This window comes from Scardinius erythrophthalmus, assembly GCF_964197995.2.
Source record: "Scardinius erythrophthalmus genome assembly, chromosome: 12".
NCBI lineage: Eukaryota > Metazoa > Chordata > Actinopteri > Cypriniformes > Leuciscidae > Scardinius > Scardinius erythrophthalmus.
The window spans coordinates 14,652,102-14,672,034 of NC_138232.1; the positions used below are offsets into that span (position 1 = coordinate 14,652,102).

General features: G+C 36.2%; 1 protein-coding gene across 1 annotated transcript in view; it reads left to right on the forward strand.

Annotated features, from left to right (window-relative positions):
- Positions 1-19,933, forward strand: part of LOC308700265 (carboxyl-terminal PDZ ligand of neuronal nitric oxide synthase protein-like) — a 102,275-nt gene that overhangs the window by 71,111 nt on the left and 11,231 nt on the right. The window contains exons 8-10 of the mRNA XM_081381827.1: positions 5,317-5,478; positions 13,539-13,704; positions 16,250-16,399. Of these exons, the coding sequence (XP_081237953.1) occupies positions 5,317-5,478; positions 13,539-13,704; positions 16,250-16,399 (478 nt within the window). The remainder of the gene's footprint in view (positions 1-5,316; positions 5,479-13,538; positions 13,705-16,249; positions 16,400-19,933) is intronic.

A 19,933-nucleotide genomic window follows, 5' to 3' on the forward strand; every position in this document is an offset into this window, starting at 1 on the left:
AAAATTAGAGCAAAATATCTTATGATATTGTTATTCTCCACCTTGAGGTCTGAAGGATTGAATAGGCTGAGACAGCAGTTGTAGAAAATCCAAGGCAGAAAATGTAGAGATCTATATGTAAGATTCTAGATTCTGCTTCTCAGTTTCTAAATGGTTTGTTGTCCTCAGCAAACAGCGATGTCATTTTTTTCTAATTTTAAAGATGTTAGAAATTAGCACAACTGATTGTTGTCATTGTATTGCTTTAAAAGTCATCATAAGGAATCTTCTGGGCCACGTCCACCCCTAACTACAACACGGAAACCAAACACAAAAACAAGGGATGCATCGATTTGCTGCTTCGCAGAGAATCCCATGTGAAGCAGCCTTTAGGGAGTCGAGTTTGTGCAGCATGGCAGACATTTCCATATTCCTCCTCATTGCCCTTTTTCTGCCACTATAGATCTGCATTTTGACCCAGACAAAAACATCATGTTTTCATGGATCCTGATGACACTTGTCGCTAAAGTAGCACTACAGACTTTTAATAGCCGATTACACATCCATCACATAATCACGGATGAGGCTTATTAGGCTTTTCTGCAGCCGTTAATTGAAAGCACTCAAATGAACAGCACTTCCCTTGATACCTTTTAACAGATGTGTTTTCTTCAACCTATTACCAAAGTCTGTTCTGCATTGTATTTTGAACAGAACAGATGATAGTGTAATTATTCCCTGTGGAGTGATGGAAATATTCCAGTAACCCTAATAGATAAACTATATTTGCATATACAGAAGGAAATGCTGGTGCTTGCTTAGCAGCAAAAGCTTAAGCCCTTTATGTCAAATTAAAACAGTCATAAAATTTGTTGCTGTCATAATGACCTATGTCTTGTTTTCTGTCGGCAGTGCATGGTAATCAATGCACAGTTTCTGTGCCACCTTTGCAATGTTAGCAGCTTTAGATTGTTATATATATATATAGAAGACAGATCTCAATTCAATATGCAAACAAATCCAATGAAGAAAACCATTTGCAAGTATTATATCTTTGCTTTTGGTTGGACTTTGAATAGCAAACAGTAATATTATATAATTTAGTTCATGCCAACCTCGTTAAATATTTGTATTTTTGGATCATTTGCTTAAACGTACAGTATGGGATTTTTTCTCCACTAGGGGTCGCTAACCTCTTTACAATAACAAAGGCGTAGTTTGATGACGCAACACATGCTAAGAATTATGGATGTTGTCGTCAACGTCAAGCCGGCCGATCTAATAATGTTTATGGTTGACTGAATACATCGATGCTTTTATCATGACTGTGATATGAAGCAGTTCGGGATTGCTAAGAGACAGCTATCAGCTCCACACGCGACGAGAGCTCCCGCGGATATAAAAGGAATATGGACATTTCATTCTACAGAGCTACACGCAGAATAACTACTCACAGGTCAGTTTATAAGACAAATAAAACTTGTGAGGTAACGCAGCGATGTTTCACATGGTCTAACGTTACACTAGCACACTAAACTGCATTTGAATGTGTTGAAAAGTATGTGTTAGTTTGTCTGTATGAGACTAGCAGTAAGCTAGATCAACATTAGAATAACATACAGATCATATTCTAACATTTTATCATTGTTGAACTAACGTTATATAACATTGATTAGTTTTATGTAAATGTGCTCACCTGTTTAATAAAGTACATGTAGAAGCGGTCGAAGTCTCGGACGTGGAGCTCTCGTTTATATACTGTCTATGGGAGCTCTCGGCATCTCGAAAACACCGCGCTGATATTGATTCTCGTTTTAGTTCTCCTTTTTTATCCAAAGTCTGCTTGCCATGGTCCATAATGTTTGAACTAAACAACAACAGCGTGCAAATAGACATTGCGAACTCCACAGATGTCTGCGTCTGTCGCTTTGGTTAATCAGAGGGCTCTGCTCATAGCTCTGGTTACCATGGCACCATAGGCGGAAACCAGGGACAACGCAGATATGACGCCATTGACTGCGACATAACGGAAATAAAGACACGGTCCGTGTCTTCGAATTAAAATATTAATTTCTCTGGATTTAGAAGTTAATTGGAACTGTCGGGATAATGTAAATACACAACTTTAAAAAATATATAACATAGATATAGTGATTTTTTATATTTTTAAAGCAAAAAAAAAACATATTGTGCCTTTAATTTTAACTCTTTCCCCACAAGCGTTTAAAAAAAAGTTTCCCCAGCCACCCCCAGCATTTTTGATCACTTTCACACAATTTTCATGGCCCCCATTTTGTTGTTGGTAAATTTCATTAAAAAAAGCAAAATCGCGTTTTTGTCAAAGACTACATCTGGATGGGATTCAGAACGATGATCAAAATAGATGGAGTAGATCGAGTCCATCAACACTCCCCAAGCTTCACAGTCCTATAGCTCATCCTGGGTCGACATTTCATTCAGTAACATTACGCAGTTTTGATTTATATGCTGTTTAATGTTGATGATCGCGTTATTTTACGCATGCATATGCTTGCATATGCTATCACTTGTTTCTGCTGATTTTTGGCCTGTGTTTTGATCAGAGGATTCAGGAATCTTCTTAGAAGATGAGTAATAGCACCCCCTACCTTATAACAGTGAAAACACGGAAAGCCTGAAATTGCAGTAAATGGGAAAGAGTTAAGTAAAATGCCAGTGAAAAAAAAATATGATATGTGGAATTAAGTAGAATAAGTTTGATTTTTTTCAAAAAAAAAAAAAATTTGTCTAAAATTGGTGACAAGTCAATAGAGGTAGCTAAAAATCAGTTTTAAACCATCCTTGTAGTATCATTGTCTTCTTAATCGTAGTTAAATGCTAAATTTGTAAATTTATATCTATTGGGCATATTACAATTACATTTGTGTCTGACTGTTGACATGCTGAGTTACAGCAAGAAAGACACATTTTGTGAGTATGCAAGAAGCATACTTTTATTTCATCATTTCTATAGCTTGTTTTGTCTCATGTTTGAAGTCATTGACAGCCCTTTTAGAGCATCTAAACATCAGGGATCTGTTTCTGCAGCTTTTGTTGAGTTGTGAACTAGGATTTTAAGTGTGTAAAATATATTCATCAATGAATTATTCATTAAGAATGTGCTAATTCATTAAGAAAAAGTTGTTTTTCTTGCAGTGTGCTCTGTCCAGACACTCTGTTCATAACAAATGATTTCATCCATGATTTATGCTTTGTGATATGATGACTTTAAACTTGCACAGCACAAAAGTAGCAAATATTTTATCAGCAGAGTCATGCTTATCTTTAATTTTTCAGTTTACATCAGAAGATGAGCAGTAATATCATTCACAGAACATTTTCCCCAGGCGCACTATGCAGATTTTTCAAGCTATGAATTTAGTGGATGTCACCGGTGTCTCCGGCTGAGGTAGATTCACTCAGGCGCAGGTGTTGTTTACAACGTGCCATTCTGCAGCAATGCCCAAATAAACAGCTGTCAGTAGACACACAGAAGGAAATCCTCATGCAGCCCACCTGAACAACATGTGAGAAAGGAAAAATATGAGAAGCTGAGGTGAACAGATTTTCCAATATACTGCACGCAATCTTGTTTGACATCAGATTAGCCTTAAGTAAAAATCCCTATACTGGATGTTTTTTGGTTTTTTTTTGAGAATATAAAGAAAAGGAGAATTGTTTAAAGGTGATGCGTGTAATTTCTCCGTCACTAGAGCCAGCAAAAGACGAATAACAGGCTACGTTCACTAATAATTTCATACAATTTGTATTTTAGAAAAGCTACTTGTTCCATTCTCAATGACGAGTTAAAACAAACTATTTATATATAAGCCTACAGACTACATGTGATAATAGTAGTCTTTACAGACTTTCATTTGCCAGCTTTGCATTCATTCCAGGCTGCATTAATTCATGTTATTATTATTTTTTATTGTTACTTAGAAATACTCAATACTTTTGTTTAGTCAGATTCTAATAGTATTATACACTACTGTTAAAAAATGATCTAATATTAGAATGATTTCTGAGGGATCATGTGACTGATGCTGAAAATTCAGCTTTACCATCATAGAAATAAATTACATTGTAAGATGTATTCAAATAGAAAACAAGAAATTGTAATAATATTTTGCCATATTACTGGTTTACTGTATTTTTGATCAAATAAATGCAGCCTTTGTGAGCAATAGAGAATTCTTTTAAAAACATTAAAAGATCGTACCAACACAAAACTTTTGAATAGTAGTGTATATTATAAAATAAATAGCATAACAAATTGTTTCTAATGACACCAAGAGTATATAATTTTTTTAAAAGGTTTTAAGTGGTTCTAAATGTGATCATATATTTAGAATAAACATCCCATATTTCTTTCTGACCTGCCCTGTCCTCCATTGTTGGGACAAACAGATAATCCTGCCAAAAACTTTCAATTGTTTGATGTCGGACTATTCCAAAAGCAGTGTTGTGAAGCATGACAGAATCAGCTTATGGACAGCATTCTTGTCATTGTCCCTGCAAATCAAACTGGGATAGGAGAACATATTTAACTTTGAAGAAAAACATGACACGTGAAATCCATGCTTTAGGCTGTCCATAGCAGTTGTACATCTAGTAGATGCTCAAGTTTGATTTTTCAAACAACTGAGCTCTGGTTTGGTGCGTCTAGCCCCTCATTTAGTGATTCAGCACCAGGCAATGCCAGAATATTTCAAAGGGCTCTTCGCAGCACATCAATCTCAGCCAAAATCAGTCTTATATCTGGCCACTGCTGCTGAGGCGTTCATACTCAGTCCCTCATTCTGTATGTGGGAGGTCAATATCTGACAGCTGGCATTACCATATTTTCATCCCTGTCGGGGTATAAATAAGTTGGCTGTAGGGTAAAACTAACAATTTGTCACAGTTGACTGCCTCCCATCCCTCGGAGCTGTGTTTGTTTGCACAGCTACACCGACTGCAAGAGCTTATGTAATTAAAATCCGAGCCTCAGTAGAAGCATCTTTGACCACAGAGTTGGTCAAAACAGAACATTGTTTCCTGATTGCAAACATGCAGTTGTTTTTAAGTGTACACACCATTTCAGCGCAGGAGCTGAAATGGAGTTGGCCATGCACTAATGACTTCGAAACTGGCTTGTTTTGTTATTTTGCTCTTTGTTAAAGGCCTTTGCCAATTCTCTATTGTCTGTTTTTAATGCATTTTCTACTTTTTCTGCGCATTTCATGCTGTTTCTTATTCTCAGACAAAGCTTCCTTTGGTGAACATGTAGAATAATTACCGATCTTGACAAAACTTGTTCTCTCTCTTTTTCTCCAGCCCTCTGAGGAGCCCAACATCCTGCTGGCTTCCCCTAAGTTGCTGCTTCCATCAGGCAGTCAGGTCCCAGCCAGCACTCCCCTGTCTGTGCACCATCAGCTCCAGCTGCTCCAGCAACAGCTCACCCAGCAGCAGCAGCAGACACAGGTGGCCGTGGCCCAGGTGAGATGCTGTCACTGCACTTTAAATGGACAATTTAAAGACTTGTAGATGTAGTGGGATTTAGTGTGCTGCAGCATTAGTGAGCTGTGAGCTATTGTGGTTATTGTTGTCATTCTGGGCCAAAAAAACGAAAATGGTTTTCTTTTTTTTTTCTTTTTTTTATTATTTTAAATGCGCTTTTTTTTGTATAATTTTATTCATCCTAGACTTTTAAAATGATTTTCAATAATTTGAATGATACTGAATTTAAAAAATACAAGCCATTAAAATAAAATAACCACACTTTAATTGATACTAACACTAAAATCGGACAGAAAATAAGCTAATATTAAAGGGAACTTTTTCAAATTTTTACATCAAAAATTGTCATAATTTAGAAATAAAAGGTATTTTTGCTGTTTGAAGTCTGCTATGAGACTTCAGTGTAAACGGCCACTGCTGTGATTGGCTAACATCTTTCCATATGAAATAGCTAGTATTACATGTGGAACTCTCTCAAAACCTTTATTAACCCTCAGGGGTCTGAGCTGTTTTTGGGGCCCTTGAGATGTTCTGACATGCCCTGACATTTGTGCTTTTTTCAGTTGCTTATAAACATATTAATGGCAAAGGTGTAAATTCACTCTATAAAGCACAAACAGGGCTACCATAATATGTGAGCCACGTGTATGTACATGTTTTCATTTTTGAGAGAATAATGTTTATGCATGGTTATTGAAAAAACTAAAAACTAAAATTTCTGAAATAAGGCCACAAAACACATAGTAAATATGTGTCAATAAGACTTTTGAATAATGGATGTCCTCGCCTAGTGTTTTTTCTTCAAAATCATGTGAAAATAGTCTTGCTTTATCGTTCACATAAAACCATACATTGATTTAAATTGATGTAAAACAGGTTTTGCTTGGAAAGCCAATATGCGAGGAGGCGTGAACGAGGAGTGGTTTACAACTTAGAACACCCACTCTGCATAATGACTCTGTATAATGATGAGCTATTCACACAGGTGTGAAACTGGCTGAGCCACAATGCAAGGACAAAGGATATTTAGAAGAAGACTTATATTGATCATTTAAGATTTTGCTTACATCTATCTTGTAAATATGTTTTGCCATTTTATTAAAAAGGTTACAATTACAACAATAGTACAATTTCAACAATATTTCAAGTGTACTCTTTCTTTGTAAAAAAAAGAAAATGATTATAGGCCTACATTTTATCTATGTATTCATTACTTTCATATTTCGCCTGACTGTAACGTTGTTTTCATGAAATATTAGGGCATATTGTTAATTTGCAGTTTAATACGTTGCTTATACAAATAGCCTACATTTTATTTCAACATATTTCAGTCGATTTTTACTCATCTCAGTATAGCAATACAGTTTGCTGAAACATCATCATTCATTCACACACGCGATTTAAATTAAAACTGTCTTTGCCAGCTGTGGTAAACAGCGTGCATCTCTGCCGTTCATTCATTCATAAACAGAAACCCACGTGAAGAAATTCACGTGAGAAGGAAAAAAACTTACTAGTATTCCTCAGCTCGCTCCTCGATATACCCGCACTTCTGGGGGACATTTTCCATTATTATTCCTCACAGCTGCAAGACGGTGTAAAAAGTAATGATCTGAATAAACTTGTGTTTTCTCGCGCTGATATGTGGGCGTTCACAGGTTTGCGCGGATTGCCTCAGTCATTTGCGTTTGAATAGCGTGCGCTCTCCGTGGGCGGAGTCACATTACATCTGAATTAGATGTAATTAGCTCGACTGGAATCGCTCTCTTTTAATACAGATTTCACAAGACGAGAATATTTGTTTTTTATATAAATTACTTCATTAAAAAGAAGAGAATTCAAGCTTCATGCCTGTGTGACTGTATGCCTGTTTGACTGAGTATTCGCTGAGTTATTGTTCATTTTCGGACGCGTTTCAGAATGGACTACACTGGCAGAGAGAAGGCAGAACTCGCTTCGTGTTTATTTTTCTTTATTTGGCAAAAAGCACAGCACTTTGTTTTTATTGTGAGTATACACAAAAATAATACACATTTAACAGAATCGATTGATGTATGAAACTTGTTTTGTAAAATCAAATTCAAAAGAGTATTTCGGGTCTCAATTCAACTCATAAGGAAAAAAGCGAGCAGATCACGCCGGCGTGATCTCCGACCTCTGAGGGTTAAAGGAGAACTTGGTAGCTTTTTTAACTTAATAAAACTGTCTAGAAATCATTTGTATGGTTAAACAACCTGTTCTGGTGATATTGGTGACTTTCCCCGCTCCCCCCAGCGTTCCCAGGCGGAAAACCAACCTTGCAACTTGTTCACTACCGTCCCGGCAAGATAGAAATTGGAAGTCTCGTGAGAAACGAGAACGAGCGCGAAACACAAATTGCTTTACGGCAATTCGACATAAACACACACGCATGTATGATGTATTACCAGATTACCCACCTCGGTAGACATAACTCCACACGATACAGTTGGCTTGCTCCGATCAAAACAAACGCACATGAGCAGCGGTAGAGAGGGGGAGGAGGCCGCCGCAAGTGAGTTTTTTACGACTGTGTTGTGAAATATACGCCCCACCACAGCTGTAGGGGGAGCTCGTGGGGAAAACATGCGACAACAAAAGGGAAAATCAGCGAAGAAGTGACTAGAGTTCGCTAGAGTTGCCGAGTTCTCCTTTAAGTTTTTTACTATTACAGCTGTCGAGAGCAACTAATCGTGAAGAGTGTTGTTTATAGCATTATATTTAGATCTATAGCATAATATTTAGATTGTGGCATGTAAAGATTTTCTCATATTTACATCTGTTTTTATGTTTTAAATAACAAAAGTGATATTTTTAGCCAATAATTTGCGGCGGCAACTTTGATTAATGCATCCTTGCATTTTTTCTTCTTTTTTTTTTTTTCAAAACTTGCTGACCCCAAACTGTTGAACAGTAGATTTTACAGAAATGTTATATTTATGTATTGGGGTGTGACAATATATCATGTCCCAATATATCGCAATACAAAAATGCAACAGTATGTATCTTTGACAATATATAGTGTATTAGTTCACCCTAAATAAAAATTACTGTGTAAGAAAAAAAAAAAAAGTTTTAGTTTTAGTGTCAGTACTACATTAAACTACTATATATAATGTTGAATATAATGTATAATAATGCAATGGGGGAATATTTGTGGGTCCTAATAATGAACAAATGTCTTATGCTACCAGTAAAAAGTGGCGTACATAATTTAAAATATATCTAGTCAGTGACAGAGTGCAAGCATATTCATCTAAAATAATTCTGTATTTTCAGCTTCAGAATCATAAATATTTTTATTCTGGTGTCACCATTGTCCTCTGCATTGGGTTACCAGCATCAACTCCAAGCCTATTTATTTCCACCCACAATGTAATATTAAATTTTGTATTTTAATCAACAGTTTATTTTTTGTTAACCTTTTATCATATGTTTTGGAGTATCGCAATACTATCGTATGTTGAGTTCAGTATCGTGATATGTATCGAATCGTGACATCAGGATATCGTTACACCCCTATTTATTTATAAATTGAATGGATTAATTTTTAGGAGTGTTTGTTGAGAGGTTAAAAAGCTCTAGCTCATCTCATTTGCCAATATAATTACATGTATTGTTCTTTTGAGGACAGTTTTATTAATGCACATTGTGCATTATGCAAATTCTGTTTTATTATGGTTTAGGTGAGTCTAAATGTTTTGTTGTCTGCTCAAACAGATAAACACAATACAAACAACAGCTGTTCTGCAGGAGTCTCATTCAGCTCCTCCAGTAATTTATGAGCAGGAAAATAGGCTAAAACGTTCCTACACTGATGAATTTTATATTTTTGACCTCGACTGGATCCTTTTTAGATAACCGAGCTGCTTTATCAGACCGTTTATTTGAGATATTCTTGAAGTTTGAAATTATTTAATGGCAGTCTTAATTGTGGCGTGAAATGTGTGCGTTCACCCACCTTTTTGTTAATCTGTGAAGAATGTCTATTTCTTGTCTAAGTAGCGCTTTTTTTTTTAAATGGCTGTTACTTCTAATGTGAACCACAACGTTAGAACTGACTGTGAATGGCTTGGAGTGAACAAAAAAACCTGCAGTCTTGTGTTAAGCATTTTCATTCTCTCCGGCACTAGACTGGTTTATTCAGCCTTTGAGAGCCTGCGGTTTGCTTGTTTAGCCACAGTTCTACACCAAGTGTTTGGCGAGAAGAGAAAGCGGTTGTTTTTCATAAGCATATTGCTGAGCCAGAGGGTATGCTCTCTCTTAAAGTGTTTTTTTTTTTTTTTTTGCATGGAAGACACTTCACTCTTCACAAGTTTGAGAACGGACTCACAGGGGGTGGAATTTCGTTCCACGCTCTCTTGACCCACGTCTTTGTTGAACAAGCATGGCTCTGTGTTGCTTTGAGGTGTAGGATAGTACTTTCTGTCAGACCTCTGATAAGCAAAGCCAGCCACTGCAAATCAGACCTTGATTTGCAACACAACACAAGCTTTGGCTTTGCTCTGGCTGCTGTGATGTCTTCAGTCACTGAAGAAGAAGAGACACTTTGAAGCCCGCTATCAAAGCGACACACGCGAGTCAATCGTCGCTTATTAATTTATTTCTCAATTTGTTTTGCATTGGCCCTCATCCTTAGGGAAAATGATCTGCAGATGAAACGATATTTGCTTTTCTGAAGTCTGGATTAGTGGTTATTTGCGGAGGAAGGTTTTTGTGTGTTTTGTGTTTCTTTTAATCATATTCTGGTGGAATATTCTCCTTTTAGACAGTTCAGTACAGATAAAATGAGTCAAAAACATTTGGCTCCCACCACTTCCAGAAAACGATGCCTACGTCAGATCTCCAGAACATCAGCTTTATATATCATGTCTGTACATTTCAGATTCTTTATGATTGCAATTCAGGCAAAATGTATTTTGAATCAGTGATTGAGTTATAGTTGTGCATCCAGAGTCAAATGAATGTATTTTCTCTCAAATAGAAGCCTTATGGTTGCTGGAGTGTTTTTTTCTGTGTAGAAAAATAATATAGATGTATACAAAGGGTTTATGTAGTTTACGCACATCCACGTCCAACAAAACAGCGAGAAAATGACCTCTGCAAAGTCTTCGTATTTCAGCACTGCTTGATTTCCACTGCCCTCTTGCAGCTTTCAATGGGGTGTGTGCGGAAAAATCAACACTGAAATATTTGATGTAATTACCTGGTGCAGTTTGAGGGCAGCGACAATGGAATAAACAGTCAAATAAAAACCTTGTAATGACTGCAGTGCAGTGGAAGAAAAAGAAAGATTGCCTTTGTGTTTTGAAATTACTATGGTCATGAAAGTCTCCACTGTGATTAAATGGATTGTTAGAACATGAATCACACACATTTTCTTTTTTTTTTTTTTTTTTTTTTTTTTTTTTTTTTTTTTGAGCTCTCTAGGTTGTGTCTGTGAAAGTGAATCATTTGGTGACATTCTAGTGTTATTAAATTTGTCTTGAGAAAGCATGACAATTTTTTTAGAAAATAGTGGTGTATGTGAGTAACAGCATGTAAACCTTTAACTCTCCTTACCCATATACTTGGAAATAAACTTGGTTTTGGTTGTTTTGTTTTAGTTTTTAGTCACGTTTGTTGTGGTTGAGTTGAGTTTGGTTGAGTTGAGTTTGGTTGAGTTGAGTTTGGTTGGGTTGGGTTGGTTTGGTTTGGTGTAATTTAACTGTAGTGTCCATTTAACTTTTCATTTATTTTATATAATTTTTTTTTACCAAAGGTACCTTTGTAAAAGGCCAATTTGGGGTTTAAAAAGTAACTAAAACTTGTCATTTAAGAACAATTGAGTTTGTTTCAACCTGTTTCGAAATGCAATACTATACCGTGATAATACAGTAACATGATAAATAGCTTGAGGAGTTATCAGGATATGAGCTATTGATACCAGCACATAGCTAATTGGACTTCACCTTAGACTTTGGACCTGACTGGACTCTCTGCTTATGTAATGTCACAGGCTGTTTGAAAACTGAAACATTCCTGGTTAAATTGTTCAAATTCATGTCCTTGATGTTGAAAGAGGCTCGACTTGTTGCATTTACTCCTCATAAACCTCTGCTTTTTTTTACCACAGCACTGTAGCTAATATTTCTCTCACTATATGCTAATGTTAACGACAGCAATTATTGTCGATCGTTCCCATCGTACAATCAGAGATATTACTGTTCTCACTCTTTTCATTTTCCCAATGTAATTGCACACTGAACTTTTAATTGCTTAATTAGTAGACTTGAAAACGAAACGAAAAATAACTGATTGCAATGGCAATGCATTGACGTTAAACAATTCTTCACTTCTGCTTTTGTTGTTTACTTTAAGACAATAATAAAATACTGAAGAAAATGAAAGGAAAATAATGATCATCAAAACATTTGGGCTACTACATTTATCCTGACTTGCATTGGCTTATGAATGTGCCCCACTCAGAGTGAGATATAAAACTATGACAGTATGAAATATGAGGCTTGTATACATTTACATCCTATACCCTTTTGAAAACAACATCTTTTGTCATGGTAGGCAGCTCTTTTCCCAAAGACAATCACTCTTTGTCAGAAAACACGCACACACATGCATACAAGCATGTACACTCAAGAACTGATGGCAAACGGCTCAACCTGAACTAAGCTTTCAGTCCACATTTACAGTATGGTAATTTTTTTTTTCCCCTCAATTTTTTGCGCTACTCCCTGTTGGCCTGATCTTGATGGCTCATTGGCTTTGTCTGGAGAATGTATTGTTCTTAAGGGCAGGCAGCACGAGCGGGCACGCGGTTTAAGCTGGGTCATAAATCACCCCGAACCCCTCGGAGGCCAGCCGCTGTGACTTTAGGAGCAAACAGACACTTAGACGGTGCTCAAGACAAGACACTGCGGAAATGGATTCACCCTCCTAGCGCTGGGTAGAATGATAGGACTTATGAAGGACACTGAAGAGCATCATAATCACTTTGAATACCTTTACAGCTGGCAACGTTTGTCATTAGCAGGACGTACCCCAGCAGTATTTCATTACAAAATGTATGGAGGTACTGCCTTTTGTGTCTGGTACTTATGGGAATGGGACTATTACAGATAATTCCTTTATCTAGTTGAATTAGGATAATAATTACTTGACCAAACAGCTGTGAAAAATTCATACTGAGGGTATTTAGTTAAACAAACAGCCATAATATTTAATTGATTTATTTATGCAAACACCTTTAGCATTGTTTTTATGTCACAGAAAAATATGACTGATTTAATTATAGATTAGATAACTGGATGGATTAACTGGATAATTAATCTCATGAATTTAAATGTATTACTTTATTCTGAGTATTCACAGCCTTAATCTGGACTGAAATATTGAAATACTCATAGTACTTGTATTATTGTATAGAGGACTGTAAGTGTGAAAACTCCCAGAGAATGAAGCTGGTATTAGATTCTAACCTCCAGTATATGATGTCATCATTAAAGTGGATGTGAAAAGAGGCGTTTGTCCTTCTGCTGTTGCTCTTCGGGTGTATTTTAAGAGGAATGTCAGGGACATGAAAAACGCTAAAAGGTCTTTCATGATGTGGTGTTAAAGAAGCTTTTTGAATGAAAGCGCTCTTTAATTTGCATGAATGGCAGCTACCCACACAGTAAGTGAAATGACCTTCATAGTAACACTTCACAAAGATTATCATGTTCAGTATAAATCCATTCAAAATATATTAAATAGAAATGCATACCAACGTGCATGAAAGGATGCATTTACAGAGCTTTTAGAGATGTCCGACCTTAAGAATATGAATAATTTCAAGTAGGACTTTGAAATGCTCAGAATAACAATGATAAAAATAATTTTAACTTTGAATAATCCTTTAAGTTGAAAAGTAAATGGAGTTTGAGTCTTTTGTTCCTAGCAGGGAACTATTCTCTATTTTATTTTCTCCTTGTCCGTCTATATTGGATGTATTTAAGCATGCACACTATTGTTTATGTGTTCCTCAGGTTCATCTGCTGAAGGATCAGCTCTCCGCAGAAGCTGCGGCAAGGATTGAGGCTCAGGCTCGAGTTCACCAGCTGCTGTTGCAGAATAAGGACCTACTGCAGCATATTTCTCTCCTGGTCAAACAGGTTCAGGAGCTGGAGCTCAAGATGGCTGGAAATGGCTCTAGTGAGTATGATTTCTTGTGTTCAGCAGTGCTAGAGAGTAACTTCTAAAACCTGTGATTTGTGACAAATTAATTGTCATAATAATGAAAGAATAAGCAGGAGTCTGTTTCATTAAAACATCTTTATTAGATAGTTTGTTATATATTAAAAGAAAACAAATGCATTAAATATTGAACACATTTTGGTATGGAAAATTTATTTATAGTCAGGTTTTTTTTTTTTTTTAAGTATTATTAAGTAGAAAGAGGTTATCATGCAGCAATTCACTAATAATTTTTAATCTCACAGTCTCAGGCTGTATAATACATCCATGCGTAGAATAGAGCAGTATTGTTGCAGTATTCTGTTGTAATTTCTTTATCTTCATGCTAGCAATAAACAATTAGCCTAGCACACCTGCAAATAATTGATAGGCGTAGGATATAGGCTATTGCCAAAAATACAGCTTACACTGTTCACTTCTAACCTTCACTTTAGAGCAGTTTATGGTTAATAATTAAAGAGGATGTGAGAAGAGATTTGAAGAATTGTTGTTTATAGCCGTCTCTTAAAGGGTGACCTTACAGGATTAGTTCACTTTCAAATAAAAATTTCCTGATAATTTACTCACCCCCATGTCATCCAAGATGTCCATGTCTTTCTTTCTTCAGTTGAAAAGAAATTAAGGTTTTTGAGGAAAACATTCCAGGATTTTTCTGCATATAATGTACTTCAATGGCAACCAACGGTTTGAAGGTTCAAATGTCTGTCTCAATGCAGCTTCAAAGTCTCGACACGATCCCAGCCGAGAAATAAGGATCTTATCTAGCAAAACGATCAGTCATTTTCTAAAAAAAGTTTTAAATGATATACTTTTTAACCACAAATGCCCGTCTTGTACCATCTCTGAGATGTGCCACGCATTACGTCACCATGTTGGAAAGGTCAACTTTCTTATTTCTTATTCACCATTGAAGTACATTATATGTAGAAAAATCCTGGAATGTTTTCCTCAAAAACTTTAATTTCTTTTCTACTGAAGAAAGAAAGACATGGACATCTTGGATGACATGGGGGCGAGTAAATTATCAGGAAATTTTTATTTGAAAGTGAACTACTCCTTTAAGTATGATGCTTGGGACAGAAAAGGATGGAAGCTCTTTATCATGCAAACTAATGGTAAAAACAGCACTGTTCTGCTGGTCTATATGAGAATGTCTTAAAATGAACTGTTTTAAAATAAGCCTGAAATTAACCCCTGTGGGGAATGTGCATGCAATGATAGGAGAGAAGTTAAAAAGCCAAGGGACATTAAATGTGATTTGGGAGAGAGAAGAGGAACAGATGGGAGGGTCTGAGTGGAAAGACAGAGAGTGAAGGAGAGCTTCTGAAACACATCAGATATATTCAGAGAGGGCAAGTGAGGATGCGTTGCAGGGGTAAGAGCACCGTTATTAACCTGATGGAGTAAATGGGGAAATAAAGTGGTCCAGAACTGACATTATGAAGTCTTATTTAATATGAAGGAGGGCAGATGACATCCACAGAGAGGATAAAATGGAAAGACTGAACACCAGATTTGGGAAATATTCTTTGAAAAAGTAGTATGAAAAGGTACTAGCAACTCTGAAGTAGTTAATTAAAAAATTTGACCCTAAGAATGCTAGTTATCTAGTTGGTCAGTCAGCAACTTACTGTAGACTACATTTTAGCTCATTCTGTCGGGGTGTAAGAAACGTGGCTCTGATGTAAACACTCTAAAACCAGCCTGTTCATACAGGGATTCTTTAAGAACTTGACAACTAGACAGGGTTTCAGGAAGACCACTGACTAGTCCATTTTGAAAAGTTCAAAAGTTTGTGGTCGGTAAGATTTGTTGTAATGTTTTAAAATGTATTTCTTAAGCTCACCAAAGCTAAATTTATTTGATAAAAAAAAAAAACATTAAAAGCTGTAATTTTTAAAACTCTTAATATATTTTAAAATGTAATTCATTCCTGTGATTGTAAAGCTGAATTTTCAGCATCATAACTCCAGTCTCACATGATCCTTCTGAAATTATTCTAATATGCTGATTTGCTGCTCAAGTAACATAACGTCTTATCACAGTTGAAAACAGTTGAGCTGTTATATTAAAAATATATTTTTTACGGTGCAAACCGTGATACATTTTTCTCAGGATTCTTTGGTGAGTAGAAAGTTCAAAAGAACAGCATTCATTTAAAATATATATTTTTTGTAACAATACAAATGTTTTTACTGTCACTTTTGATCAATTTAATGTGTACTTGCTGAATACTTACTGCCTCCAAACTTTTGCACAGTAGTATTTTACTCATTTTTATTTATGTATTTATTGTATTTTCCCATCTTTTTTCTTTTTACTTTTCAGTTTGCTTTAAAGTTGCTTTGGAGCTTTATTTTAAAATTCATGTGAAGCGCTCTCAGGCTCTTGAAACGAACCAAGTGTGAAAATGCCCTCAAGCTCTCCCTCTCCCTCTCTCTCTCTCTCTCTCTCTCTCTCTCTCTCTCTCTCTCTCTCTCTCTCTCTCTCTCTCTCTCAACAGTGGGCTCTCAAGACAGTCTCCTTGAAATCACCTTCCGTGCTAACGTGCCCCCAGTCCTATGCGACCCCACCACCCCGAGACCAGAGGACGCCATCCTACCTCCGATCAACGACGGGACGCCGCTCTCCCTGCCGCTGTGCAGTCCAATAGGTAGGGACCAGTGCTTGATCAAGTTTGAGTGTTTCCGCTTTCTCCCTGGACCACCCCAACAGGATGAGAGCCCCGACACGTCATCCCAAGGCGTCTCGCCCTCATCACGGGACGAGCTTCTGGGTAGCCTTGAGCTGCTAAAGTTCCGCGAGTCGGGAATTGCTTCCGAGTACGAGTCAAACACAGATGATAGTGATGAAAGCTGGGGAACGCAGGACGAGAGCAGCCTGCGTCTGCTCAATGTCCTGAACAAACATGCCCCTTCTGACTGCTTGGAGGACGAAATTGCTGTTTAATGTGATTTTTTGCACACGGCTTCGAAAAACACTGCTTGATGCTCTGCTTAAACGGTTCAAGTCAATCAATGTCAAAATTGTCAAACCACCTTCTGCTGTTTGTACTGCTGATAATTCTGGGACACCAGGGCGACTTTACCCATTTGGTGGCTGTTTTGTTTGTTACCTTTTATGTGATGTATTGAAGAGGAAACGGTCCCAAGCATAGTAAATGCTGTTGTCTCCATTTTGAAGTTTAGGGACAGACATTAGATGTCAGATTCTTGTATCTCCTCTAATGGGACTTTCATAAAATCAGCGATTCTAGTGGCAGTATTGTTGGTCATAATGGCCGCCCCTACTTCCGAATACTTCAGTGTTGTTGGTGGGCTGTGCAACTGACCATAACTTTTGATCACAAGTTAGATATATTGCTTGGGAATATAAGATTTACTCTAATTTGACAAATAAACAGTTTTTTGCTTCTAAAAGTTGACATTCACAATTGCAGCAGTGCATAATGCATAATATGAATAAGACGGATCATTTTTGACATGTTAGTAACACTTCATAAGATCAATTAACAGTGAATAATTTTATATATATATATATATATATATATATATATATATATATATATATATATATATATATATATATATATAGTAATAATATTTAATGATTATTATTATTATTATTAGTCTATATATTATACACTATAAAAAATGATTAGTAATAATGCAATTTAATATTATATTGAATAATATTTAAGTGTTTTATTTATAAATGAACAAATTTAACATTATTCTAAAGTCTTAATTTTATATTCCTTCATACACTGTAAAAAAAAAGTTGCTACCTTAAACTAAGTGCAATCAACTTGGATGTTTAAGTCATTTCAACTTAAATTGGTAAGAGTTGAATCTTGTACACCTTGTTTAAAATTTCAAAAAATTTTAATTGAAGTTCAAAATTTCTTAACTTATTGTGATGAGTTAAAGCAATGTAAAAACATATGTTGTCATAACTTATTGAGCATATTATTTTTTACAGTATATGGCAAGTGACGAATATAGAAAAGTTAAATCGCTCACAGAAGGCGGATCATGTCAAACATTTTCACTTCTATTGGTAGCTGCCACATCACATTGATGCTTATTTGCATTAAGTTCTAAACTTTGTTGCATCCCTGGAAACCCTTGTCGTTGTGAATCGCTGTACGTGTTAACGCTCCTTTAGAGTCCACAAAGCAATTGCTGGATATTCACAAATAAGTGATTGTTTTTGACTTCAAGAGAAACAGTACATCTAAATGAAAAGAACTTTACAACAAATTTTATACATTCGCCTGTGATATTGTATCTATAACATCAGTTGTACAGTTGCAGGTTTGTTTCTGGGCCGTATTAGGTATGTATGTACTGATATGCTCAGCCACTTAGACCACCTTTCATCAGAAGTGCTCAGAATGAAGACAATTACCCAGCTACATCTGTTTTAGCATGCACGACAGAACAGACTCTTAATTGAATGACTGTGGACTGAGGACGCTACGCTAATTATACCCTAAGGGTAACGAGGCGCCTAAACCGGTCAGATCTTTACCAACAAGAACCCCAATTAGTGTGTCAGAATTTTCACAACCCACATACTTTATTCATTATTTTCATACTCAGAAGAGCTTGTCGTGTCTGACTGCTTTGCATATGTTTTGCTTTCTTGCATTCATTTTCTTCTGTACTTCTAAAAAGTGATATTTCAATGTCTTACCTGTACCTCTCTGATAAATTTATTTGCCTCTTTAACCTCTCTGTTTATATTTTCCCGTCCCTCTTGTGTTCTCTCTCTCTCTCTCTCTCTGTGTGTGTACTCAGTGTCATTTAGAGCCAGACAAGTGCACACGATTAGCTTGGTAATAATAGGGTGGTAAGCAAGTCTTCCCACACATACAGGATTTTGAAAGCATTGTTGGTCTTAAATGTCTGTATTTTACTCCATTTATGCACATCTTTTTCTTTACACAAAACTAAAATTAAGTATTTACCATCTTTAAATCTCCCTTAGGCTTGTAACAAAATCTTCCCACAGATTCTTGGCTGCATCTCTGAGGGATTCATGACCAGTCGTGTTGTCTCGCAGCAGGTCTGGAGGCCAAGACCCAGCTGTGAGCTGTGGTCTAAATCCTCCTTAGGGAAACGTCTTGTTGTCTGAACACAAGAAGACTGGTGTTTTTCTTTTTTCTGATTTCTCCTCCTTCAAGGACACAGTACATTTGTATTAGTGGTGTTTGCTTAAGGCACAAGCTTCACAGTTATTGTTATATGCAAGTTGGGGATTTGAGCAAGTCAAAATAAGTAGTATTAGTGCATAATTCATCCCACATAGTTTTTGTTACAGGCATGATTGATAACTCAAATCATGCAGCTTTTTGATCAGAAGTGTGATGTTTTTTTTCTCACCAATTACTAAGGATTTTTTTTGCAAGGTGAACGATAAAATAAGTGAAGAAATCCCATAGAATTACATTGAAGTCATGTCTATATTTTATAGTTTTTTGCATAGCCCAGCTTAAGTTTTCATTTGTATGTAAATAATCAAATATTTGAAGTATTAAAGGGTGAGTTCACCCAAAATGAAAATTCTGTCATTAATTACTCACCCTCATGTCGTTCCAAACCCGTAAAACACAAATTAGGGTATTTTCTGATGAAATAATAGACTGCAATGTTATTACCATTTCTCTTCCGTGTCAGAAAGCTCTCGGATTTCATCAAAAATATCTTAATTTGTGTTCCGAAGATGAACGAAGGTCTTATGGGTTTGGAACGACATGAGGGTGAGTAATTAATGACAGAGTTTTCATTTTTGGGTGAACTAACCCTTTTAATGCTCGTCGTCAGTCACTTGGAGTTGCCACACAGTGACAAAGCCGATTGTAGGCTGATCAATGTCATGGATGCTTGATGAAACTGATCTACAATACATTTTAATTTTCTAGGTCTGTTAGTTCAACTTTGCAAAAACCGAACTGGTATGATTTTTCAGTAAGTCTTAAGCTTATACATTACATATTTTGAAAAAAAAAAACATTATTGCTTTATTATTTGCCGCCATTCGATCAACAACCTATTTATAGAACAATTGTTAGTTCCCACCCTACTTTTTTTTTTTTTTGATAGTCTGTTCACTCAAATGTATGTCATAATATGAAAGAAAAGATCTGTTGCTACTTCCTTTTCGTTGAGCACGTTTACATGCA